We start from the raw sequence: 27,056 nt of genomic DNA on the forward strand, positions 1-27,056 counted from the left end.
CCTCTCTGTGGGAACGCACAGGGCGCAGGGAGCTTGATGCCGGCAGCAGATGTTCCCTGAGGTACTCCGGCCCCATGCCATGGAGTGCTTTAAATACCGTTACCAGTACCTTGAATCTCACCCGGAAGACAACTGGCAACCAATGCAGCTCACGGAGCAGAGGCGTAACGTGGGAGTATCGGGAGGCTCCCAACAAATCCTGAATAAAACAACGCCCTTTTTTCTTAGGAACACCCCGACTTTCTCAAGCAAAGTCCCTGGTGGGGGAATTCACAGAAAGCCCCACTACCATTCCTCCTTAGATACAACAGCTTCCTACTTCTTGTTTTGGAGTGAGGTTTGCCCTGCCTTTGTTTTGCCCTCTTCTCAGGCTTGGCCTGGCCTGGGGTAATGTCCTGGGACCAATCTCCTGAGACAGAGAAAGCGAGGAATCAAATTTAGGCACTACTATGCATGTACGCTGCTCAGAATCGACTTGAACTGCGAGATGGGTGGCGAGTACATTTTATGATAAGGTAGTAGCCATGGTAATAGGCACCTCCCCAAACGTCTGGAGCATCCCTTGAACACCTTCGGCATTGACAAGTTCACCAGCAGTCAGTTGCAAAAGGCAGCCTTAGTCAGAACTGCTTACATCTTGAGATGGTACCTTTAAGTTTGTTGAATTTAAGTTTATTGAATTTATATACCGCCCTTTTCCCGTGGGACTCAGGGCGGTTTACAAGGAATTTAAAAACGTCAATACAATACAAAAGTTCAAAACAATTAAAAACAATTAAATTTGATCCCTGAAAAATATAAAACCCCAATTAAAAACTCTCAGCCTGGGCCGGAAAGCTCAAAGAGCCAGGTCTTCAGGTCCCGGCGGAATGACTGAAGGTCGGGGGCAGTCCTGAGCTCTGCAGGCAGCTGGTTCCAGAGGGCAGGCGCACCCACAGAGAAGGCCCTTCCCCTGGGTGTTATCCGCCGGCAGTCTTTTACCGGCGGCACCCTGAGAAGGCCCTCCATGTGGGAGCGCACAGGATGAAGGGAACCAGATGCCGGCAGCAGGTGTTCCCTCAGATATCCCGGACCCTCGCCATTTAGGGCTTTATAGGTCATCACCAGCACCTTGAATCTGACCATCAAAAAAAAAATCCACATCTGCCTATCCAAGGCCCTAGGGAAGGACTCTGCAGGGGGATAAAAATGCCAAGCCCAGTCTAAACATCTGGCTGACTGTGTGGCGATCCATAACAATAATAAAAAGCCAGCTGTTCGCAGCGCTTCCCTGCCTCCCATCAGACCAAAACTGCAATTCGTTCTGTTTGGTTCATTTTTCGCAGCAGACAAAAGACACACACACACACACACACACACAGCCAAAAAAACCCTCAAGATGGTGAAATTGTGGGATGGAGGGAGGTTAAGCTTTTGGTGTAGACCAGGGTTGTCAAGACTCACAACGTGACGCGACGTATCACAACTTTTTTTCCATCAGCGGCAATGGGGTGGGCGCAGTTTCAGCATGACACATCCGGTCCGCAGGCCGGCAACTTGACACCCCTGGTGTAGACAATCATATATATATTTTTTAAATCCCATTTATATCCCGCCCTTCTCCGAAGACTCAGGGCGGCTTACAATTTAAAGCACAAATCAATGTGCTTAGCAATAGCCTTCATTCTATGTATATGCCTGCTTATTAGGGCTTTCACCCTCCCCCCAAGCGGCATTATTACAAAGTCAGCTTATTGCCCCCAACAATCTGGGTCCTCATTTTACCTACCTGGGAAGGATGGAAGGCTGAGTCAACCTTGAGCCTGGTGGGACTCGAACCTGCACTAATTGCAGGCAGCTGGTGTTACTTAAGGAGGCATTAGCCCACTGCGCCACCAAGGCTCTATTTATTTCTGCCACAATATCTTTCTGCACCAGAAAAGATAATTGACCCGAAAAGGGTATGTCAGAGATGCAAGATCCGTGGCAAAGGTCTTTCCAACTCAGTGAGTTAAGTCCTCACAACCCTTTCCTTCAGAAGCCCTACAGCTCCTTGCATAAATTCTTCCTGTCCTCCAACTTCAAGGCTGGCTGGTGTATTAGGCTGCAGCATCCAGATCGCCAGCAGAGGGCAGCAAAACCTTACTCTTTCTCTCTTTGCTGCCATCTGGTGGTTCTTTGGGGTTCTGCATCCTAGGTATGCAGCGTTCATCCAGAGAATTCTGTCTTTTCTTTCTATTGTGAGATCATACGCTTCCTTTTTCCATTGGGGGAAAAAAAAAGGTTCTCCCAAGTCTTTCAATCCAAACATATAAAGAAAGGGGTGCTAGACAAGCTGCCTTTGCTCCACCCACCCCCCTTCCTCCCTTCCTTAGGCTGCTATAAACCTGGCCTACCTGATCAGGTGATTTTTTTAATTTATTTTTTAGGGAGCAAACCTAGGGGAAATTCTTCAGACACGTTAGGCTGTCTAAATACAATTCTTTCCATCAACTTAATTGACAGATTTGCCCAGCTAGGCAAGCTACTAAGCTAAAAAAGAAGTTCCTAGTCAGGTGTAAAGAACACAGAATAACAGCGTTGGAAGGGACCTCAGAGGTCGTCTAGTCCAACCCCCTACTCAAGCAGGAGACCCTATGCCATTCCAGACAATCTCTTCTTAAAAACCTCCAGTGATGGAGCAGCCACATTTTCTGGAGGTCGGCTGTCAATTACCTCCCTGTTAATTCTTCTCACTGGCATGAAATTTCTTCTTAATTCTTGGTTGGGTCTCTCCAGTTTTCCACCTGTTACTTCTTGTCTCACCCTCGCTTTAGAGGAGAATAGATCCACCCTCTCTTCAATATGACAGTGCCTCAAATATCGGAAGACTTCTGTCATGTCACCCTCGTCCTTCTCTTCGTTAGATGAGACATTCCCAGTTCTTGCAGCGTTCATCATACGGATTATCTTTCCAGAGTCCTGACTTATTTTAGTTGCTTTCCTCTGCACTTTTTCTAGAATCTCAGCATCTTTGTTTGTATCGTAGTGACCCGAACTAGATGGAATATTCCAAGTGTGACCTTACCCGTGCAGTATAAAGCGGTGCTAATGCTTCACGTGATGTTGACACTATCGCACCGAATCGCACCAAAGCTTTGTCCCTTCATCCATTACAGGGGCTGGATCCCTCTGTTGCGATTCCTCGACAGCCTTTGCATCCAGCAGCTGAGTCTGAGGAATCAGAGGAGGAGGGACCTGGAGTGACATGAGAGTCAGAAGAAGGCTCTGAGGAGCTCCAAGACTGACAGTCAGACAAGGAGCCTGGCCCCTCTACTCGCCCTCAGGCTGAGCCACAGCTGTGTTGGGAGCCTGAGTTGGACAGTGATGAAGCACAGCTGGGAAATATCCAGGATGCACGAAAGCCCCGGCAAGAGAAGCGAGCAGGACAGAGGAATGCAATGGGGCGGCTCCAAAGGCAAAGGAGAAGGCGTTAGGAAGCCACGCCTTGGCTGAATCATAAAAGGGAAGGTGTGGGAGGTGCTGGTTGCCGAAGACAACGGTTCGTGTTGAGGATGGAGTTTCTGTGAACTCTGTTTGATTCAGGTCTGTGAATTAAAGAAGGGGCTTGGGTTTTTCCTGCTGTTTCTGGCTGCTTGATTGGAAGAGGGGTTTGTCCTTCTGAGCGTAGCAAGGACTCCCGTGAGCTGGGACAGAACACCCTCGAGGGAAGGGCCTACAGCTCAGGCCCACCAGAGAAGCTGTAGCTCTTGCAGCTTAGCAGGTGGCAAAAGGCTCAGCGGGGCCTCTGGGACAACACCGCCTTTGAAGGCAGCCGCATCGTCCACAGCCAGGCATTCCTACCTGGGAGAGTTACATCACAGACCTTGCCACCTACAAAGCTCCGTTGGCTATCTCCCATTGTCTGCCATTGTTATCTCAGAATGCTGCAAATATTAGGGGAGGGGGAGCTCACAGGAGGGAAAGGCTACAATGGGAGGCAAGCCTTTTTGACCGGTGTCCATGGTAGCTGACCCACGGAGCTGGAGGTCTCGGCCAATACCCATGGGAAAGCCACAAAAAAAGAGGTTGCTCCCGGCCGAGCAAAATATCCAGCGATCTGCCATGGAGCACAAGTTGGAGACGGGGGACTACCAGGAGCCGGCTGCCGTGGCTTGCCCTAGTCCTTCCGGGCCTCCCCCTCTGGAAGTTGGTGACCCCCTGGAAGTTTCGTGGAAGACTTTTCTCTCTGTCCTGAGGTCGATGGAAGAACGCTCGGAAAACATGAGGAACTCTATGGTGCCGCCGTTGATCTCTTCTCAGCCAGTCCTGCCCAGGTGGGGAAGTCTTCCACCTTCGTCAGTGTCAACCAAAGTACATGAACCGCCCAGGGGACCTTTTGCCACGAATGTGTGGGCTTTAAGGCCACAGTGGTTGGCCACGTGGCGGGTTCTAGCCTTCTTCAAGGGCGATGAGGTGCATCCCACAGCTGGCGAGGTTTAGGAGCGAGGAGAGCTGATCCCTGACAAGGCAGGAGTGGAATTCAAACTAGGGTGGATAGCTTAGAGCAGGGCTCTTCAAACTTGGGCAACTTTAAGACTGGTGGACTTCAACTCCCAGAGTTGAAGTCCACCAGTCATAAAAGGGCCAGGTTTGAAGAGCCCTGTTCTTAACTAATGGTTAGTGAATGCTAGGAATTAGATAAGGATCTACGAAATTCAAAGAGGGCTTGGACTTTCTTTGTTGCTATGCAGGGATTCTAGGCCGATCCCTCTCTTGACTCCACCCTCCACTTTCACAAGTCTTAAAAGTTGCCAAGTTTGAAGGCCCCTGCTTTAGAGAAATGGACTGAAATGGAACAGAAGAGAGTTTTTTTAAAAAAACAGTTCTTGGAAAACCAAGGCACGGTTACTGGATAAGACTGAGTGATGCTATTTTGGAAAGGCAAAAGGGGAAAATAGCAGCGTGCAAATTGATTATTTTTTAAATTATTTTAATTCCATTTATATCCCGCCCTTCTCCGAAGACTCAGGGCGGCTTACAAGCTTAGCAGTAGCCTTCATTCTATGTATATGCCTGCTTATTAGGGCTTTCACACACACACCAAGCGGCATTATTACAAAGTCAGCTTAATTGCCCCCAACAATCTGGGTCCTCATTTTACCTACCTCGGAAGGATGGAAGGCTGAGTCAACCTTGAGCCTGGTGGGACTCGAACCTGCACTAATTGCAGGCAGCTGGTGTTACTTAAGGAGGCATTAGCCCACTGCTTCACCAAGGCTTGATGGGTTTGCGGAAATTATAGATGTGAATTATAATCGGCTTTTGTGGGCGCTGCATCATTGGAGGCTTTCAAGAAGAGGCTGGACAGCCATTTGTCTGCAACGGTATGGGGTCTCCCGCTTGAGCAGGGGGCTGGACTAGAAGACCTCCAGGGTCCCTCCCAACCCTATCATTCTGTGTTCTAAAAGGAAATGCAATCGGGCAGCAACGAGAGAAATCACATTTCCAAATAATTTGATGGAACCATTTCTCTTTGGTTTTTGTTAGTCTGATCCATTTTGAGGGGCCCTGGGTGCTGTCTGAGCTGGGTTGTTTTCCTGCAGATGTTTCATTACCCAAATTAGGTAACATCATCAGTGCTAGAAGGAAGTAGGCTTTGTGGAATGAAGAGGAGGGGGAGGACTGTGGGGTCTTTGTTGCTCTCTGAGCTTGCTTGTTTTCTTGTGGACATTTCATTACCCAAATTGGGTGACATCAGTGCTAGAAGGAAGTAGGTTTTGTGGAATGAGGAAGAGGAGGAGAAGAAAGAGTAGTAGTAGTAGTAGTGGGGTCCTTGGTGTTCTCTGAGCTTGGTGGTTTCCTTGCAGACGTCTCATGACCCAACTAGGTAACATCATCAGTGCTAGAAGGGAATGGAGGAGGGGGAGGGGGAGGAAGAGGAGGACTGTGGGGTCCTTGGTGCCCTCTGAGCTTGCTGGTTTCCTTGCAGACGTCTCATGACCCAACTAGGTAACATCATCAGTGCTAGAAGGGAGTAGGGATTGTGGAATGATGGAGGAGGAGGAGGAGGAGGAGGAGGAGGAGGAGGAGGAGGACGACGACGATGACGACTGTGGGGTCCTTGGTGTTCTCTGAGCTTGGTGGTTTCCTTGCAGGCGTCTCATGACCCAACTAGATAACATCATCAGTGCTAGAAGGGAGTAGGGATTGTGGAATGATGGAGGAGGAGGAGGAGGAGGAGGAGGAGGAGGAGGAGGAGGAGGACTGTGGGGTCCTTGGTGTTCTCTGAGCTTGGTGGTTTCCTTGCAGGCGTCTCATGACCCAACTAGATAACATCATCAGTGCTAGAAGGGAATGGAGGAGGAGGAGGGGGAGGAAGAGGAGGACTGTAGGGTCCTTGGTGCTCTCTGAGCTTGGTGGTTTCCTTGCAGACGTCTCATCACCCAACTAGATAACATCATCAATGCTAGAAGGGAATGGAGGAGGGGGGGAAGGGGAGGAGGAGGAAGAGGAAGAGGAGGACTGTGGGGTCCTTGGTGCTCTCTGAGCTTGGTGATTTCCTTGCAGACGTCTCATGACCCAAATAGGTAACGTCATCAGTGCTGCAATGTGTTGGAATGCAACCGGCAGATCTGAGCTATGGTCAAAAGTCAGTGGCGGAGCTTAGTATCTATTTACATAATTGATATCCGTCCTTTTTAATTATGCAAAACTCAAGGCGGCTCACAGCAATTCACGTGACGGATCCAGGACACTTGTTACTTATCCCGCTTGAAGCCCTCTCCGCCCGTCATCCTGCTAGAAAGCACGCCATCTTCAGAACCTCAGACACATTCTGGAATTCTTGATCTTCGTAGCAGAATCACCTGGATGTCATAGTCCTTCAAGAATTTTAAGGAGAACTTGGTCATCCCCGGTTAAGGATAGCAGGGCAATGCGGCCGAAAAAAATGGCCTTAAAAGGTAGCCCCTTTGCGTTGTACAGGGGAAAGTGTTTCGAGTCACTGCACGTCAGTTATTGTCAGGCACGAAGAACTGGATCTACATGTGAAAGAGTTCAATTAGCTACTTTATTGCTCAAGCCTATAACACAGGAATCTTCTCTGGCGAATCTGGGTCAGACTAGATAAGATCCAACAGCATTCAAGGTGGGGCTCAGACTTTGCCTTCTTATGCCCATGTAGGGATTCCAGACTAATTCCCCGTTTGACTCCTTCCCCTAGTTTGACCAGTCTCTCTTTGACTGTTCTATTCTGAAGGGTAATTTTAGCCTCTCCGTGGGCCACTCCTTTACAATTAATATTTATGTCAGGCATGTTTTGAAAAAAGGCAAAGGTCTCCCCTGTCCATCATGTCGGACGCTAGGGGGCACTGCTCATCTCCACTTCCTAGCCGAGGGAGCCAGCATTGTCCGGAGACACTTCCGCGGACATGTGGCCAGTATGACTATACGCCAAGGCGCACCAGACGGTGTTACCTTTCCCATTGAAGTGGCACCTATTCATTATGTTTCCCAATTCTACTGTGGTCTTTCTCCAGAAAGAAGATTAGTAACAAGTTGGAAAAAATTAGGAAAGGACGGTCGAGTGCTCTGCCACTTATACTGAAACCCGGTGAAAAAACCAGCCTTCTCATCCAAAAGGTGAGCAAAGGTAGCTGTCAACGCTGCTAACATCGAATGTTCTTGCTTGACAAGAGATGAAGAAGTAGCCATTTCATATCTTAACTTAAGAGATTGAGTTTAAGGCTGGGAGGGGGGATCGAGTAGGATTGCACCTTCAAGGCCATCTTGAAGAGCCTTGGTGGAGCAGTGGGCTAACGCCTCCTTAAGTAACACCAGCTGCCTGCAATTAGTGCAGGTTCGAGTCCCACCAGGCTCAAGGTTGACTCAGCCTTCCATCCTTCCGAGGTAGGTAAAATGAGGACCCAGATTGTTGGGGGCAATTAAGCTGACTTTGTAATAATGCCGCTTGGGGTGTGTGTGAAAGCCCTACTAAGCAGGCATATAAATAGAATGAAGGCTACTGCTAAGCTTGTAAGCCGCCCTGAGTCTTCGGAGAAGGGCGGGATATAAATGGAATTAAAATAAATAAATAAATAAATAATAAATCTCTAACTAAAGAAGAGAAGACCTCGGTGGGTTTTCTAACGGAAGGGAAACTGATTCTTTAGATTAATTGGAGAATATGATTAATGACAAAAATTAGAAAGGCGGAGAATTGTGTTTTAATATATTGTGCAAGGGAGCGGAGATCTCAGATTCCAGCTTCCTTCGAGCAAGCATTTGCCGGTCTATTAGGCTGAATAAAGGACTTTTAAGGTAAACGATGCCTCAGAGTCACTTGAAAAGCCCGTACGTCGGAAATGTGACAGTAGCTTTAAGCAGGTTTCTCCCTAGAATGTAGAACAGAACATCTTTGTTGTCACTGTGTAACTCACAACGAAATTTAAGTGCACACTACACACACAAGTCAAAACATACATTATATACAGACGTCCTTCATATTCTATTCACCCTTGCACTGCCCCTAACGTCACACTTCAATGTTGCACTATACGGTAGTATTTTAACATCGTTACAGCCAGTGGTGAGATTCAAATAGGTGAACAACCGGTTCTCTGTGTGGATGCCGGTTCCGGAAGTCCGTCCTGGGCCTGAACAACCAAAAATTAGTTACCGGTTCTGCTGAACTGGTGCTGAATCCCACCACAGGTTACAGCTCTGGGATTAAAAACTCTTTTTCAGCCTGTTTATCTTTGTTTTTATTCTCCTGTACTGTCTGCCAGATAGTAATAGTTCAAAAAAAAAAAAAAGAATGTCCAGGATGAGATGAGTCTTTAAGAATATTTTGAGCTTTCCTAAGACAGCAGGAACTGTACAGTTCGTCCAGCGCAACATCTTCAAAGAAAAACAAGGAAGTCCAGTTCCCTCCTGAAAGAAAAAAACACCTTTGGGACAAAAAGAAAGATTCAACTTAGGAACAGACTCACCGTTCCCAAATCTTCTTAACTCACATATTATAAAAAGAGCGGGTGGCCCACTCAATGGTAACTAGCTAATCTACTTTTTGAATTCTGGCTTCTTTCATTTGACTATGATTTTTGATCCTGATTTCCCTGCCGGTTGCCTGTTGGGCTTACGAATGAAGACGCGGTATTTATTTAGACCAAAAACATTGGCTTGTGTCCGAATCCCCCAGCTATGGAAAGTGGGCCACTATGAGACCATGGCTCCGTCCGTTTTCATGAGTAGTTTTTGAATCTCAGAGAGCCCGGCATTCCAAGATCTTCAGGTCCAGGAAAGAAAATATGCAGAAACAAGTAAAGTGGAAACATATGGGGCCAGTCTTGATACCTATACAGTAGAAGCATCTGCCCTGCTTCATTCAGGGCTCAACATGGCCAGAGTCTTTGACAGGACTGCAGGTTACTTTGCCAGATTTGAGAAAAGGGGTTGTTGGCTCAAACTACCAAGGACAGAGAACCAAACGGCAGCACATTCTTGTGACAGGTAGGAAAAATGGCGGAAGGCACAATGGCCTCGTCCCACGGAAGGTTTGTAACGGAAAGACACCTCGAAGGAGGCAAGGGGACCACGCGACACGAGTTCCTCCAACAGCATCTGGGGAACAGACTTTTGAAAACGTTATCGGTCGGTCATTTTGATGCGTTGCACTTTCCCTTCTTCTAGGAAAGGGAGTTAAGTGCCACTGTTCGCAATTCGAAGCAAGATGGAGGAAAAAGCAGAATCGGATCAGGACGCCTTGATCCCTGTGGTGAGCAGATCTTGAACAATGAACAGTTTCGTCAATATTGTGAATCATTGAAGGCCTCTGGTCCCACCAGTTTTTAGTGGTGTTTCAGATTATTTTATTAAATTAAGTGGGGACCCCACAGGTGGCATCAGCCACAAGCATAGTTGATATTTGCAAGCATGCCTTTGGCACCGTGTGGTATCCTGAGCTGTTTTGTCCTGGTTATGCCTCAGGAGATTATACAGTATAAGTTTTATAGTACATATATTTCTCTCGCTCTCTCCTCTATATCTATCCATCATCTATCATATTATCTATCCATCCATCCTCCTATCTATCTATCTATCTATCTATCTATCTATCTATCTATCTATCTATCTCTATCTATCTATCTATCTATCTATCTATCTATCTATCTATCTATCTATCTATCTATCTATCTATCTATCTATCCCTACCTACCTACCTACCTACCTAACCTATATTTACCTACTATCTATCTATCTATCTATCTATCTATCTATCTATCTATCTATCTATCTATCATCTATCTATCTATCTACAGTATCTATCTATCTATCTATCTATCTTATATGATCCACCATATGTTGTGATTAGCAGCTGCATACAGGGACGCGGTGGCTCAGTGGGTTAGGACGCTGAGCTTGTTGATCAGAAGGTCGGCAGTTTGGTGGGTCGAATCCCGAGTACCGCGTAGCAGAGTGAGCGCTTGTTACTCGTCCCAGCTTCTGCTAACCTAGCAGTTCGAAAGCACGTAAAAAATGCAAGTAGAAAAATAGGGACCACTACGGTGGGAAGGTAACAGTGCGCCTTTGGCGTCTAGTCATGCTGGCCACATGACCACGGAGACGTCCTCGGACAAGCGCTGGCTCTTCGGCTTTGAAACGGAGATGAGCACTGGCCCCTAGAGTTGGAAACAACTAGCACGCATGTGCTGGGGAACATTTACCTTTACCTTACATATTTAAAAGGCCAGTAGAATCCATACTGCTGACTGGGTTCTGTTTCAAAATATGTACAGATGCAAGAGATTGGTCTATAAAGTTGGAGAATAAAAGCTAACTCTGGTTTCTAGAACCTGACTCGTATTGAAGGCTTTTGTCCAAATTATGATGGACCTTTTTTAAAAAAAATGTTGACCTTGTATTTTTCTTTGGCCAGTTAAACCTCAGTTCTCTTTCACCAGTGGACCTAGCGTAACATCAGTAGTACTTAGCTACTGAATGGATGTATCAGCTAACTGAAGAGGCAATATAATATTTATATAAGGTGGCAGTCCTGTCTAAATGTATGCAATTTATTTTCAAGCAAACACACGTAAGTTGATGTTTTAAATGGAGCAGCTGTTATCTTTCTCTCTTATTTTTAAAACAAAAACAGGAAAGACTCCTAAAGGAGATACGTCTTATACAACGAGCAAAACCAAGTTAGAGCCAACATTGTGTGAGACAAGGTTCACCCAAATAGATTTGGTAAGCAATTAAATTTATCAGTTACAGATCTGGCCGATCTTAAGTGCTTTTTATCCTATTCCGCTATAGGCTCGACAAATCTTCACGAGTACAAAATAATGAAAACTACAGAGAACGTAAAATACTAGAGTTGGAAGGGACCATGAATATCTTCATAGAGTAGAGTAGAGTAGCGTAGCATAGCATAGCATAGCATAGCATAGCATAGAATAGAATAGAATAGAATAGAATAGAATAGAATAGAATAGAATAGAATAGAATAGAATAATGAAGAATAGAATAGAACAGAACAGAATAGAATATAATAATGAAGAATAGAATAGAATAGAATAGAATAGAATAGAATAGAATAGAATAGAATAGAATAGAATCTATTGAGAATAGGAATAGAATAGAATAGAATCTATTGAGAATAGAATAGAATAGAATAGAATAGAATAGAATAGAATAGAATAGAATAGAATAGAATAGAATAATGAAGAATAGAATAGAACAGAACAGAACAGAATATAATAATGAAGAATAGAATAGAATAGAATAGAATAGAATAGAATAGAATCTATTGAGAATAGGAATAGAATAGAATAGAATCTATTGAGAATAGAATAGAATAGAATAGAATAGAATAGAATAATGAAGAATAGAATAGAACAGAACAGAATAGAATATAATAATGAAGAATAGAATAGAATAGAATAGAATAGAATAGAATAGAATAGAATAGAATAGAATAGAATAGAATATTTTTTATTTTATTTAATTTATCTTTTAATTTTAATTCCATTTATATCCCGCCCTTCTCCGAAGACTCAGGGCGGCTTACAAGCTTAGCAGTAGCCTTCATTCTATGTATATGCCTGCTTATTAGGGCTTTCACACACACCCCCCCAAGCGGCATTATTACAAAGTCAGCTTAATTGCCCCCAACAATCTGGGTCCTCATTTTACCTACCTGGGAAGGATGGAAGGCTGAGTCAACCTTGAGCCTGGTGGGACTCGAACCTGCACTAATTGCAGGCAGCTGGTGTTACTTAAGGAGGCATTAGCCCACTGCTCCACCAAGAATAGAATAGAATAGAATAGAATAGAATAGAATAGAATAGAATAGAATAGAATAGAATAGAAAAGAGAATAGAATAGAATAGAATAGAATAGAATAGAATAGAATAGAATAGAATAGAATAGAATAGAATAGAATAGAATAATGAAGAATAGAATAGAACAGAACAGAATAGAATATAATAATGAAGAATAGAATAGAATAGAATAGAATAGAATAGAATAGAATCTATTGAGAATAGGAATAGAATAGAATCTATTGAGAATAGAATAGAATAGAATAGAATAGAATAGAATAGAATAGAATAGAATAGAATAGAATAGAATAATGAAGAATAGAATAGAACAGAACAGAATAGAATATAATAATGAAGAATAGAATAGAATAGAATAGAATAGAATAGAATAGAATCTATTGAGAATAGGAATAGAATAGAATAGAATCTATTGAGAATAGAATAGAATAGAATAGAATAGAATAGAATAGAATAGAATAGAATAGAATAGAATAGAATAGAATAATGAAGAATAGAATAGAACAGAACAGAATAGAATATAATAATGAAGAATAGAATAGAATAGAATAGAATAGAATAGAATAGAATAGAATATTTTTTATTTTATTTAATTTATCTTTTAATTTTAATTCCATTTATATCCCGCCCTTCTCCGAAGACTCAGGGCGGCTTACAAGCTTAGCAGTAGCCTTCATTCTATGTATATGCCTGCTTATTAGGGCTTTCACACACACACCCCCAAGCGGCATTATTACAAAGTCAGCTTAATTGCCCCCAACAATCTGGGTCCTCATTTTACCTACCTGGGAAGGATGGAAGGCTGAGTCAACCTTGAGCCTGGTGGGACTCGAACCTGCACTAATTGCAGGCAGCTGGTGTTACTTAAGGAGGCATTAGCCCACTGCTCCACCAAGAATAGAATAGAATAGAATAGAATAGAATAGAATAGAATAGAATAGAATAGAATAGAATAGAATAGAATAGAATAGAATAGAATAGAATAGAATAGAATAGAATAGAAGAATAGAATAGAATAGGAGTTGGAAGGGACCTTGGAGGTCTTCTAGTCCAACCCCCTGCTCAGGCATGAAACCCTATACCATTTCAGACAAATGGCTGTCCAGTCTCCTCTTGAAAACTTCCAGCGTTGGAGCATTCACCACTTCTGGAGGCAGGTTGTTCCACTGGTTAATTGTTCTCACTGTCAGGAAGTTTCTCCTTAGTTCTAGGTTGCTTCTCTCCTTGATTAGTTTCCATCCGTTGCTTCTTCTCTTGCCTTCAGGGGCTTTGGAGAATAGCTTGACTCCCTCTTCTTCTCTGTGACAGCCCTTCAAGTACTAGAAGACAGTTATCATTTCTCCCCAATCCTTGTCTTGGCTAGATATATCTAATTTCCTCAACCATTCAGCCTTCAGTCCCCCGATCATCTTTGCTGCTCTTCTCTGCACTCTTTCTAAAGTCTCAACATCTTTTTTGCATCGTGGTGGCCAGAACTGGACACAGCATTCCAAGTATATCATTTTTGGACAATTCTGTACCTTTTTTAGAGAAAACAATTGGAAAAAATATTTAACCGAGCCCACGCTGCTTTTCCCCCAAATTCGGCTTTCAAAGAACGTGCATTTGTAAATGTGTTAATGTCATCCCAAAAGTGCTTTTTCAGGAGGCAACTGGACTTTCTTATTTTTTTCTTTGAGGACGTTTGGCTTCTCATCCAAGAAGCTTCTTCGGCTCTGACCAGATGGTGGTGGTGGGGGAAATGGAAGGATTTATATTCCTTGAAGAAAAGCTGGTCATTTGCATCCTTTTAGAGAGTTGTTGAGGCCACTTGGAGGTTTACCTGCCTCCTCAGGCTCACCTGAGTAGGTGTGCAAATGGGTGTGGAGCCTTCTTGGAACTGTGGAAAGAACTGTGTTGTAGACTTGGTTAAACAGAGGGTGTGGGATATGACACAATCTTATCTCCAGTGTACAACATGGTCCTTTTTGCAGTTCCAAAGAAGGCTCCACACCCATTTGCACACCTACTCAGGTGACCTTGTGGACACAGCTAAGCCTCTAATTGGTCCCAAGGACTCTCTAAATTAAGAATGCAAACGAATGGCTGTCTGCAAGGAGTATAAATCCTTCCACTCCCCACCATCCAGTCAGAGCTGAAGAAGCTTCTAGGGTGAGAAGCAAAACGTCCTCAAAGAAAAAACGAAGTCCACTTGCCTCGTGAAAAAAACCACCTTTGGGGACAACCTGGAGCTGGAGGACCCCGTAGGGTTAATGAGGACCCAGATTGTTGGGGGCAATTAAGCTGACTTTGTAATAATGCCGCTTGGGTGTGTGTGTGTGAAAGCCCTAATAAGCAGGCATATACATAGAATGAAGGCTACTGCTAAGCTTGTAAGCCGCCCTGAGTCTTCGGAGAAGGGCGGGATATAAATGGAATTAAAATAAATAAAATAAATAAAATAATGTAATATTAAGAAGAATGACTTAGAACAGAGGTCTTCAAACTCGGCCCTTTTATGACTCATGGACTTCAACTCCCAGAATTTCTCAGCCAGGCATGCTGGCTGAGGAATTCTGGGAGTTGAAGTCCATGAGCCATAAAAGGGCCAAGTTTGAAGACCCCTGACTTAGAATGTATTAACTGAAACACGTACGTTAGAAGTGATAGCGCTCATTAAGTTAAAGGGTCCCACTTCAGCCAAAAGCTGAAAGTCTGTCAAAACAGGTTTATAGATTGAAAAATATTTGGTTTATCGTTGCAGACTCTACCAGAGCCTAAAACCTTGGTGCCAAGGCAGAGGGAGATGCCAACTTTAATTTCCCAAGAAAATACACCTCTAAGTCACAAGTTCAAGAAAGGAAAGCTAAGACTGTCACATTCTAAGGTGAGATCAGTGCTAAATTCAGATTAAAACGACACCCTCCCCTCCCCCCCCATTCTTTAAAGTGAGAAAAGTTCACCAAACTGGCCGTTTTCATGTGGTGGCTTTCTTTTTCTCCACACGTGCAACATTTCCGTTTAGAGAAATCTCTGTCCGTGCCAATAAACGGTCCTCTCTTCTGCCTATAAAAATGAGCTTTTCTGAGATACGACTTACAACCGTTCACTTATTGACCCTTTGAAATGACGGTGGCACGGAAAAGAATGATTTGCGACCGCTTTTCACGCTTAACGACCGTTGCCGCCTCCCCACGGTCATGGGATCAAAATTCAGACGCTTGGCAACTGACTCGTACTTATGACGGTTGCAGCGTTCCCTCCCCCCCGGAGGTCCCGTGATCCCCCCTTTTTTTTTTTGCTGCCTTCTGACAAGCAAAGTCAAGGGGGGGGAGAGACAGCTTGACTTAACAACCAGGTTGCGAGGTGAACAACTGCAGTGATCCAGTTAACAAGAAATGGGGCAAAGCTCCCTTTGAAAATGTCTCACTTAGTAACCAAAATTTGGGGGTCAACTGTGGTGGAATGGGTTAGGGTTAGGAAAGTTCAGATCTTCTCTGGACTCAAATTTGAAAGTTTTTGTGTGAGACCCATCAAAATCAAGTCAAGGGCTCTTTCCTTTTTTTCGTTTATGGATCAGTACCATTTAACGCTGCAAGATTCATATGGAGAATGTAAATTTAGAGGTGGCCCTTTCTTCCTTTTAGCCATGGAAAATATATATTATGGGAGAATCCAAGTGAAACGTAGGTGATTAATCTGGCTTTGTTGGTAGGTTGGGCTCAAAAATACTTTAAATCAACATTGTTCTGATCTGCCAATTTTTAGTTCGTTTGTAGAACTGAAGGCAGGATTCCATTTACCTGCTTCTTGGAACTTTATTCAGTTTAAACATGTTTCCTTTTGGGATTGTCAGGAAACATCTGAAATTCACTTTATCTATCTGACAGGCTTTTGGGGGATCATGAGCCTGAATATTGTGTTTTAGCGAACCGCGGAATATTGGCTTAAGAATGTGTTGCCGTTTAAGGCTAAAATTAGGTTATTCCATCATAGAAAATGTGTGCAGGTAGTTGAACCCACAATTTCTATTGCTAAGTGGGATAGCTGCTAAGTAAATTCACTTGGACTCTCCCGTAATATACATTTTTCATGGCTAAAAGGGAGAAAGGTCTATCTCTAAATTGATATTCATGTGAATATGAATCTTGCAACGTTAAATGGTACTGATCCATAAACAAAGGATAGATAGATAGATAGATAGATAGATAGATAGATAGATAGATAGATAGATAGATAGATAGATAGAGATAATGGATAAAGATAGATAGATAGATAGATAGATAGATAGATAGATAGATAGATAGATAATGGATGGATAGATACATATATAAGAGATAGATAGATAGATAGATAGATAGATAGATAGATAGATAGATGATAGATAGATAGATAATAGATAAGGGATGAATAGATAGATGAGGGATGGATGGATAGACAGATGGGATGGATAGATAGATAAGAGATAAGGGATAGATAGATAGATAGATAGATAGATAGATAGATAGATAGATAATGGATGGATAGATACATATATAAGAGATAGATAGATAGATAGATAGATAGATAGATAGATAGATAGATAGATAGATGAGGGATGGATGGATAGACAGATGGGATGGATAGATAGATAAGAGATAAGGGATGGGTAGATAGATAGATAGATAGATAGATAGATAGATAGATAGATAGATAGATAGATAGATAGATAGATAGATATAATGGATAAATATAGATAGATAGATAGATAGATAGATAGATAGATAGATAGATAGATTAGATAGATAATGGATAAAGATAGATAGATAGATAGATAGATAGATAGATAGATAGATAGATAGATTAGATAGATAATGGATAAAGATAGATAAATAGATAGATAGATAGATAGATAGATAGATAGATAGATAGATAGATAGATAGTTAATAGATAAGGGATGAATAGATAGATGAGGGATGGATGGATAGACAGATGGGATGGATAGATAGATAAGAGATAGATAGATAGATAGATAGATAGATAGATAGATAGATAGATAGATAGAGATAATGGATAAAGATAGATAGATAGATAGATAGATAGATAGATAGATAGATAGATAGAGAGGCAGACAGACAGACAGACAGACAGATAATGGATAAAGAAGATTTCCCTATTATAAAACCAAAGACTAATCAATTCTCTACACAGGCAGTCCTCACCATACCGCCACAACTGACCCCCAAGTTTTTGTTGCTAAGTGAGACATTTTTTAAACTGAGTTTTGCCCCCATTTCTTGCCACAGTTGTTAAGTGAATCACTGCAGTTGGTAACTTTGCAACACGATTGTTAAGTGATTCTGGATTCCCCCTTGACTTTGCTTGTCAGAAGGTCGCAAAAGGGGAATCACGTGATCCCAGGGGGGACGCTACGACCGTCATAAATACGAGTCAGTTGCCAAGCGGCCGAATTTTGATCATGTGACCCTGGGGGAATGCCGCAACGGCCCTTAAGTGTGAAAAATAGTCATCGATTACGTTTTTCAGTCCCGTTGTAATTTCGAACAGTCATTAAATGAACGTCGTAAGTCCAGGAATAGATCTGGGGTACAATTCCGCTATTTGCAGGTGGAATCCAGAAAACCTCCCGGCGAGCCTCGTCACGAATAATTTTGGGCCCGACATAACCTTCCTTGTTTTCTTTTTCTTGTTTGGCAAATTTTGATGCGACATCGTTGGTTGGTTCCTTCCGTTTGATGCTTTCAAGCCGCAACCATCCAACCTACCGTTGGGATATTAATTCCCATGCCTCTGTTCATGCCTATGTCGAGGCCCTAGTTCTAGAAACTTTGAACTGGACTTATTGGGAATAATAAGGAATCCTTAAGCACAAAATACCCTGTTGCTAACATAGGTACATCTAATTAGCATAACTGTACTGAGCATCAAAGTAACGAGGGCGTCGCTTTCCACACTAATTTTGCTATTCTTCTCCAGTCTTCCCAGATAGAAGTGCTATCTCGGCCTCAGCTGCCATCCCAAGAGAATGGACGCCGTGGAGCCAACAAGGTTTTCCGACAGGTATTTGCCCAGGAATGTTGGTAACAGAAGACACCCGTGATGGATGATGATAATAATAATAATAATAATAATAGTAAAGTTAGAAGGGACCTTGGAGGTCTTCTAGTCCAGCCCCCTGCTCAGGCAGGAAACCCTATACCAGGGGTAGGCAACCTTGGCTCTTTTATGACACGTGGACTACAACTCCCAGAATTCCTGAGCCAGCACAGCTGGCTCAGGAATTCTGGTAATTGAAGTCCACGAGTCATAAAAGAGCCAAGGTTGCCTACCCCTGCCCTATACCATTTCAGGCAGATGGCTGTCCATCTGGAGGCAGGTTGTTCCTCTGGTTAATTGTCCTCACTGTCAGGAAGTTTCTCCTTAGTTCTAGGTTGCGTCTCTCCTTGATGAGTTTCCATCCGTTGCTTCTTGTGCTGCCTTCGGGCGCTTTGGAGAAGAGCTTGACTCCCTCTTCTTTGGGGCAGCCCCTGAGATACTGGAACACTGCTGTCATGTCCCCCCTCGTGCTTCTCTTCGTTAAACTAGACCTACCCAATTCCAATGAAGACCATCTGAATTGACTGTTAAAAGCAGAGATCTCCAAAATTGGCCACTTTAAGACTTGTGGACTTCAACTCCCAGAATTCCCCAGCCAACATGGGGCCACGTTTGGAGACACCCTGCTTTAAAGCAGTGGTTTCTCAACCTCGGCAACTTTCAGCTGCGTGGACTTCAACTCCCAGAATTCCCACGCTGCCTGTCACACCGATAAAGTGGGATGGATGTTCTCAACCTTGTGGGAAATCCAAAGGAGACCAAGGGCCGTTTGGGTGTGCGGGAAAGGCATCCCTCGCTTGGCTTCCATTTCCAGCCTTAAGTGGCCATTTCCAGGTAGTCCTCGACTTACAGCCTCAATGGAGCCCAAAATTTCCGTTGTTAAGTTAAACATTCGTTAAGTGAATTTTGCCCTGCTTTATGACCTTTCTTGCCCTGGCTGCTAAGTGAAACACTGCAGTTGTTAAGTTACTAACACAGTTGTGAAGTGGATCTGGCTTCCTTCATTGACTTTGCTTGTCAAAAGGTCGCCAAAGGGGGATCACGTGACCCCAGGACACAGCAAGGGTCATCAATATGAGTCAGTTGCCAAGCGTCCTAATTTTGATCGCGCAGCAACGGTCGTGTGAAAAACGGTCATGTCACTTTTTCCAGTGCCGTTGTAACTTCGAACAGTCACTGAACAAATGGTTGTAAGTCAAGGACTATCTGTTCTGTACCAGCCTACTACCGGCCCTGCAGAAAAGGCAGGGACAACCCCTTTACAAAAAGGCAAGAGGCTGGAACTAAGCCTGCCAAATTTATTGACATAAAACAGAGCAAACAGAGCCAAACAAAAACACGAACCATGAAACAGGAGCTATTCAAACAGTTGCCTTCAGCAAACCAGCCCTCCCACACATTCCCCTTTTAAACAGTACAAGGTGTGGCTTCTCTCTGCCTCCTTCCGAGGTGCCCCATTGCCTTCCTCTGTTTACTCCTGATTGACTGCCTCCTGCGTCGGGCGTCCTTGAACAGGGCCAGCTGTGGGTCATCTTCATCCACGCTGTCAGGCTCACACAGCTGGGTCTGCGTAGTGACCAGATGGGAGGGGCCTGGCTGAGGGCTCTGCGAATCCTCCGGGCTGTTCTCTGCAGGCTCTCCAACACCCCCCTCCTCCTCCTCTGAATCGTCCGACCCAACTGCCGAACCCACAGGCTGACCCTGAATCACAACACTATCTATGTAGGAGTCCAAAGAGATGGCCAGCTGCTGGGACTGTAGAAAAGGGGCTGGTGTCCTTGGTTTTCTAATGATTATCCTTCTACAAAAACGTGCATATAATACACTAGGAAAGCTGACTGAACTCTGTTTCCTCCTCAGAAATTAAACAGGAACATCAAGGCCCTCCCTCACCTGGACTGCCCAAAACCAAGTTTGGTGACCACTGCTTTGAAGCCTCCCCAGCTAGATTCTCTTTTCCCCCAAATAGCTACTAAGAACTTGCAGCCTGTGACGACTCTGCATCCGGTAAGTTTCCTCCACGGGGGAAATAGAAATGTCAAGAGCAGGACATCAGGAGTCCAGGCGGTTAAAAGGGATACAGATTTATTCTGTGCTAACCCTCTCTATAGCAGCGGTCTCCAACCTTTCTCGGTTGGCCGGCCAGAGGGAAAGAGAGGGGGAAGCATTTTATGCACACGCACGTGCGTGCACACAAACGGGGCCACGAGCACACGTGACGCAAACGGGGTGGTGCTAATGCCTGCGTGACACTCAGCACCACCCCGTTTTTGCTGCACGGAGCCCCGCTTTTGCCTCAGCTGCGGCGCTCCATTTTTGCTGTACAGTGCCCCAATTTTGCCACGGCAGCAGCCTGTTTTTGCCACACCACTCCATTTTTGCCATGACAGCGGTGCTTCATTTTCATCACGCGGTGCTCCGTTTTTGCCATGGCAGCAGCACTAGTGTAGATTGGGCTGAGCACACAGACAGACGTGCACGCCCTGGCCAGCCTGTTGTGTGGCTCACTGGCCAGCAGGCCACGGCCCACAGGTTTGAAACCCCTTCTCTACAAGAATCTGACCTACTAACGGCCAAACCAAATTGGCGGTAGATAAGAGTCAACGGAATTCAAGAGAGAGATCTCTTGTCTAAGGGACTTGTGATTGATGACATAGTAAGAGGAAATTGTCTAAAGGGACAACTTCCAAAGGGACAATAGTTTGACCAGGTCATGTGGAAAAAGCAATTGTGTTTGGAAGAGCTAGTGGTAAAAGGAAAACAGGCTGTCAAAAAACATGGTGGCTGAGACCATCAAAGCTGACAGCCAGAGCATAGAACAACTCAGAGAAGTAGTGCAAGTCGTAGCACAATCTGGCCCATAGACTCGCCAACAGTCGGACACAACTGAATGGATAACACTGCCACCGACATCAAAGGGACAAGTTGTGGTATGAGAAAGGAAGTTGAGCCAACCTGATTTCCAGCATGAAAGCCTGTACACAGACACACACACACACACACACACACACACACACACCAGCCCTCCATTTGTATTTCTAATAATGAACCCGATTCTTGGTTGGCTTTGTTACAGAGAACAACCTGGCCCAGCGGGAGAAAAGGGCTGCATTGGGAGGCTTTAGAAACCCTTCCGGGCCACATAGAACAGAGCTCCCCAACCTTTTTGGCACCAGGGACCGTTGCCACGGAGAAAGGTTTTCCCATGGACCAGAGGGGGTGTGGTTTTGAATACTGCCTGCATCCTGAGGATGGAGCTTTGCTTGTTTGTGCGGCCCGCTTGCTGGCATGCTGCGGACCAGCGGCCAGCCACAGACCAGGGGTTGGAGACCCCTGATTTAGAAGGCCTAAGAAAGTGCCATTGGGAGGGAGGGTGAAGGAGAAACGGGGTAAACACTAAAACTGCAAAAGTGCATTTTTAATTCCTGATTCTGGTACAATGTTAATTTTGCACAAAAAAAACAACCCAAAAAACCAGCAACTCGCCCTTATTTATTTTGAGGCTCTATTTTTTTTTTATCCTGGTGATATTTTTTTTTACCGTGTAAACCCCGTGAAAGTTGGCTTTTGAGCCTGGCAGAGGAATTAATAAATCACGGAAACAATAAAGTTGCTTTAAGAAAAACGAAACGAAACTCTTGCAACTTTGCAGGACAACCGATCTCACGTCCAGCCGTTGCCATCCGCCCTCTCTGAAAGCCTCCCCAGAGGGCTGAGCAGTAAATCTGGAGACCTCGAGAAGAGTCCCAACCTCAAGTTCCCACTAACTTCAGCAGGTACAATCCTAGCATAAATGCTAAAGGAAACAAACTATCCAGCTTCTATATAGTAATGTCAAGACCCACCCCAAACCACGTCTTAGGAAGACAAAATTCTTGGAGTCAAATCTATTCCAAAAATAATCTTTACTATGACATGCTTGGTTGTAGGAATACGAGACAGGACTTAATATTATTCCACGAAGTAAACCCTTATAAAGAGTTCCCGGTTTAACCCCCCTTAACCCCATTTGGTCAGCCCCCCCATCATTTACCTCATATCATCCCTCTCATGGGGAAAAAGGAACTTAGGACCTTTCATGTTTATTGCTCTCTTCCGTGACACAAGCCAGATGCTAGCCCCCCTTTTGTTTCCCCAGTTCAAAAGGCTTCTCCTTTCCTTTGAAATGCCTAATACCGGTTCAATACACATCCATTCTCTTCTCTTCGGGAGATGGCAGAATCCATGGAATAATGTTTGAAACATTCCATTTATGAATATGATATAAATGGATTCTGACAAGTACCAACTTTCCCTCCAAACGTGATGATAATGTCATGGAAAACAAAATATCATTTAAAATGATCATTTAAAAGCATCTGGCTGAAGAGGGGAATTATGTCTCCTTTCCAAAAAAACCTAGTCCAGGGGTAGACAAACCTTGGCTCTTTTATGACTCGTGGACTTCAACTCCCAGAAGTCCTCAGCCAGCCACGCTGAGGGAAAAGGGAAGGGTTTCCATGCTGAGCCACGCCGGCTCAGGAATTCTGGGAGTTGAAGTCCACGAGTCATAAAAGAGCCAAGGTGGCCTATCTCTGGCCTAGGCCGCTTTATGACTTGTGGACTTCAACTCCCAGAATTCCTGAGCCAGCCACGCTGAGGGGAAAGGGAGAGGTTTCCAAGCTGAGGCATGCTGACTCAGGAATTCTGGGACTTGAAGTCCACGAGTCATAAAAGGGCCAAGGTTGCCTACCCTTGGCTAGTTGAATGTTTCTTTGACTTCTCCTACAGAAGCATCTTTCAAGCTTCTTTAAGTTCCTTTAGGACCACTAGAGCAAGATGATTAGTTAATGTATTATAAGATGAAATATTGTTGGAATATGGCCAAAAGAATAGAAAAAGCTTCTAAAGAGGCTCCATAGTAAGAGGAATTAAATACATAAGTAGTATAATATTTTTTAGAATATATGTAACGTTAAAACATTTGAGAGGGTGTATTTAAATGAAAAGTTTGGATATTTAAAGGTAACGAATTTTAAGAAAAGTATGACTGATAAGAGTAATCTGAATACTGCGGGGAAACTAAGTCTCAGTAAGAATCTTGAAAACAGGACATACAATGACTTAATAAGATGACTTTTATAAATATAATGGAAACATAAGCTGATTAGAAAACATGTTATATGTTGATGTTACTGTTGTATGCATAAATACAAAAAAAATGTTTACATTCAACTTGGTGTGTACTGAAAATATTAAGAATTGTATCTGTTTAAGCTAGACAAAAGGAGAATATTATTGGAAGAAAAGAGAATCGGGAAATATATTACCAACCAACATATTGATTAATTGTAGAAATTGGTTATCATTGATTGTTTTAAATGTATGAACCCAGACAACACACTGACACACTGCTCACAAAGCACTAAAAATTGTTCTTGAATATATATATATATATATATATATATATATATATATATATATATATATATATATATATATATATATGTGTGTGTGTGTGTGTGTGTGTGTGTGTGTGTGTGTGTGTGTGTGTGTGTGTGTTTCTTTACATGTCCCGAAGGTGCTTTTTTCAAGAGGCAACCGGTTCTTTCTTTGAAGACGTTTTGCTTCTCATCCAAGAAGCTTCTTCAGCTCTGAAGAAAAGTTGAGTGTGAAGATCGTGCAATGAACTTAATCTGGACTTAATCCAAAGAAGCTTCTTGGACGAGAAGCGAAAGGTCTTCAAAGGAAAAACAAGGAAGTACAGTTGCCTCCTGAAAAAAAGCACCAGGACCTGGATGACTTGAGAACCACCTTAGACACTCAAATAAAGATTTTAATGTTTAGAAAACTAAGCCGAGAAACAGAAATTTTTGATAAGCAGAGTACGTAGGACCTAGAACCAAAAACTTTAAATCCGGAAGCTTGGAACCAACAGCTTTAAACCTCTGCAAAGGTCAAGCAGCATCAGTCTAAAACTGAGCAGATGCTCCATGAAGGTGGATGACCATGGCTCCTACATTCTCAGCACACTCATTTTATTCGAGCGGAGTGTTGTGATTCTGTGCCAGCCAGTGGACCTGGCAGCTGAGTCCAGGGAATCAAGAGGAGGAGGAGGAGGAGGGGCCTGGAGAGCCATCAGAGTCGGAGGAAGGTTCTGAAGAGCTCCCGGACTTACAATCTGATGAAGACCCTGGCCCCTCCACTCGTGCTCAGGCTGAGACCCAGCTGTGCTGGGAAGATGAGTCAGACTCTGAGGACTCACAGCTGGAAGACATCATAGACACTCCCAAATGCTGACAGGCAACAAGAGTAGGACAGAGGGAGGCAATGGGGTGGCTCCAAGGGCGGAGGAGAAGGCATTGAGAAGCCACGCCTTGGGGCTGCATAATAAAAAGGGAAGGTGTGGGCGGTGCTGGTTGCTGAAGGCAACCGTTTGCAAAGGACTCAAGTTTCATGGGATCACATTCTGATTGCCTTGCCTATGAACAATTCTCTGTTTGAATCGTGCTCTGTTTGCCTTTGGACAATTCTCTGTTTGAATCGTGTTTTGTTTGCCTTTGCTTCAGGGACATTTTGCAGGTCTGTAAATAATATTAAAAGGGGTTTGTTTTTCCTGCATTTCCAGCCTACTTGTTGGAAGAGGGGTTTGTCCTTGTGAGTTAACAAGGACTCACGTAGGCTGGGACAGAACAAGGAGGACCAAATTAGTAGAATGTGTTCTTATGCACTTCTGGGGACAAAGATTAATTGGGGAATTCCAGGGTTGCCAAGATAAATGTTGGAATCTTCAACCAATGGCTTGGCAACCTCGGCAGGCAGGATGAAGCCTCCCAAACCTAGAGTGATTCAACACTACTCTGCCAACGGCCCCTTCTAAAGTACTTTCATAACTTCCGCTTTTTAAATATCCCTTTGACTTCCTTCCCAAACCAGAAGCCTTGAAACACTTTAAGAACCAGCTCACCCAGCATGAACAACGAGAAATCAAGGACTATAAAGAGCTGTGGTTTCTTGGCCTGGGCGCAAAAAAGATTGAGGGCTACATTAATGGAGAGAACAGCAACACCTACGATGACGACCATGGTTCCTATAAAAAGGTAAGAGACTGACATGGCGGCAGATCTTGGCATCCAGATCATGTCAGAACAAGCACAGGGCAAAATCTCTGCAGGAGATGCCCAAGATGGCCTGTGTGGCCTTACGTCTCACAGGAACTGGGTATGTCTAGTCCAGGGGTAGGCAACCTGGGCTCTTTTATGACTGGTGGACTTCAACTCCCAGAATTCCTGAGCCAGCCACGCTGAGGGGAAAGGGAGAGGTTTCCAAGCTGAGCCAGGCTGGCTCAGGAATTCTGGGAGTTGAAGTCCACCAGTCATAAAAGAGCCCAGGTTGCCTACCCGTGGCCTAGGCCTAGGCCACTTTATGACTCGTGGACTTCAACTCCCAGAATTCCTGAGCCAGCCATGCTGAGGAGAAATGAAGAGGTTTCCAAGCTGAGCCAGGCTGGCTCAGGAATTCTGGGAGTTGAAGTCCACCAGTCATAAAAGAGCCCAGGTTGCCTACCCCTGAATTAGGGTAATAGACTTCAACTCCCAGAATTCCTGAGCCAGCATGGGGAATTATAGCCCCTTCATGACTCGTGGACTTCAACTCCCAGAATTCCTGAGCCAGCCACGCTGAGGGGAAAGGAAGAGGTTTCCAAGCTGAGCCATGCTGGCTCAGGAATTCTGGGAGTTGAAGTCCACGAGTCATAAAAGAGCCCAGGTTGCCTACCCCTGGTCTAGTCTAACCAGGAAAAGAACTAGGGGTGACATGATAGCTGTCTTCCAATACAGTGATATCTCGGTACTCAACAGTAGTTGACTCCGGGAGCAGGATGAGTATCACGAGTACCAAACAAATTTTTCCCACAAGAAATAACGTACTGAGTCAGAAGGCAGCCGACAACGATGAGTTCTACCTTGTGCGTTGAGTACCGAACAAACGGTGAGGTTTTTTCGTGTCAAATGCGTTGAGTACCGAATTCAATGAGTTTCAAAACAGTTGAGTACCAAGGTACCACTCTGTTTGAGGGGCTGTCACAAAGAGAAGGGTCAATCTCTTCTCCAAAGCACCCGAAGGCAAGACAAGAAGCAACGGATGGAAACTAACCAAGGAGAGAAGCAACCTAGAACTCGGGAGGGATTTCCTGAGAATGAGAAAGATTAACCCGTGGAATGGCTTGCCTCTAGAAGTTGAGGGTGCTCCATCCATGGGATATAGAATGACTCTTGTGTGTGTGTTTGTTTGTGTGTGTGTGTGTGTATTTGCTTTGAGCTCATTTTGTGAATAGGACCTAAGAAGGAGCAGAACGTGTGCTATTTTTACTTTGTACATTGTTGTCACTCTGTGTAGGTACTAAGTGACCATATTGCATATAGATACGAAATCCTGGCTGTAATTGGGAAAGGATCCTTTGGCCACGTTGTGAAGTGTTTGGACCACAAAACCGGTGAAAAAGTAGCAGTGAAAATAATAAGGAACAAAAAGAGGTACTGAGTTTTACGTTTTATGAATAAGAATAACCTGCTGGAAACTAGTTGGACAGAGGATCGATTCCTAATTTGTTCTCGATTTATTATGGTTTATTATGAGGGTGAAGGTTTGTTCTCCGAGCAAATGGGTTGGTTTCCGAACGTTTCATTACGATTTATTAT

The 27,056-nt window shown here is 44.0% G+C and overlaps 1 protein-coding gene and 1 long non-coding RNA gene across 2 annotated transcripts in view; one reads left to right on the forward strand and one right to left on the reverse strand.

Moving 5' to 3' along the window:
* The window catches only part of LOC308670122, a 236,326-nt gene that overhangs the window by 100,248 nt on the left and 109,022 nt on the right, over positions 1 to 27,056 (reverse strand). The window lies entirely within an intron of this gene.
* Positions 4,024 to 27,056, forward strand: part of DYRK4 (dual specificity tyrosine phosphorylation regulated kinase 4) — a gene marked incomplete at its 5' end in the record, with an annotated part of 37,627 nt that continues 14,594 nt past the window's right edge. Inside the window, 10 exons of the mRNA XM_081331887.1 lie at positions 4,024 to 4,295; positions 7,500 to 7,602; positions 9,652 to 9,736; positions 11,117 to 11,208; positions 15,046 to 15,168; positions 18,259 to 18,342; positions 20,239 to 20,385; positions 22,031 to 22,154; positions 25,294 to 25,457; positions 26,755 to 26,891. Coding sequence (XP_081188013.1) covers positions 4,024 to 4,295; positions 7,500 to 7,602; positions 9,652 to 9,736; positions 11,117 to 11,208; positions 15,046 to 15,168; positions 18,259 to 18,342; positions 20,239 to 20,385; positions 22,031 to 22,154; positions 25,294 to 25,457; positions 26,755 to 26,891 — 1,331 coding nt within the window. The remainder of the gene's footprint in view (positions 4,296 to 7,499; positions 7,603 to 9,651; positions 9,737 to 11,116; positions 11,209 to 15,045; positions 15,169 to 18,258; positions 18,343 to 20,238; positions 20,386 to 22,030; positions 22,155 to 25,293; positions 25,458 to 26,754; positions 26,892 to 27,056) is intronic.

This window comes from Vipera berus (assembly GCF_964194415.1).
Source record: "Vipera berus genome assembly, chromosome: 6".
In the NCBI taxonomy this organism is placed as follows: Eukaryota; Metazoa; Chordata; class Lepidosauria; order Squamata; family Viperidae; genus Vipera; species Vipera berus.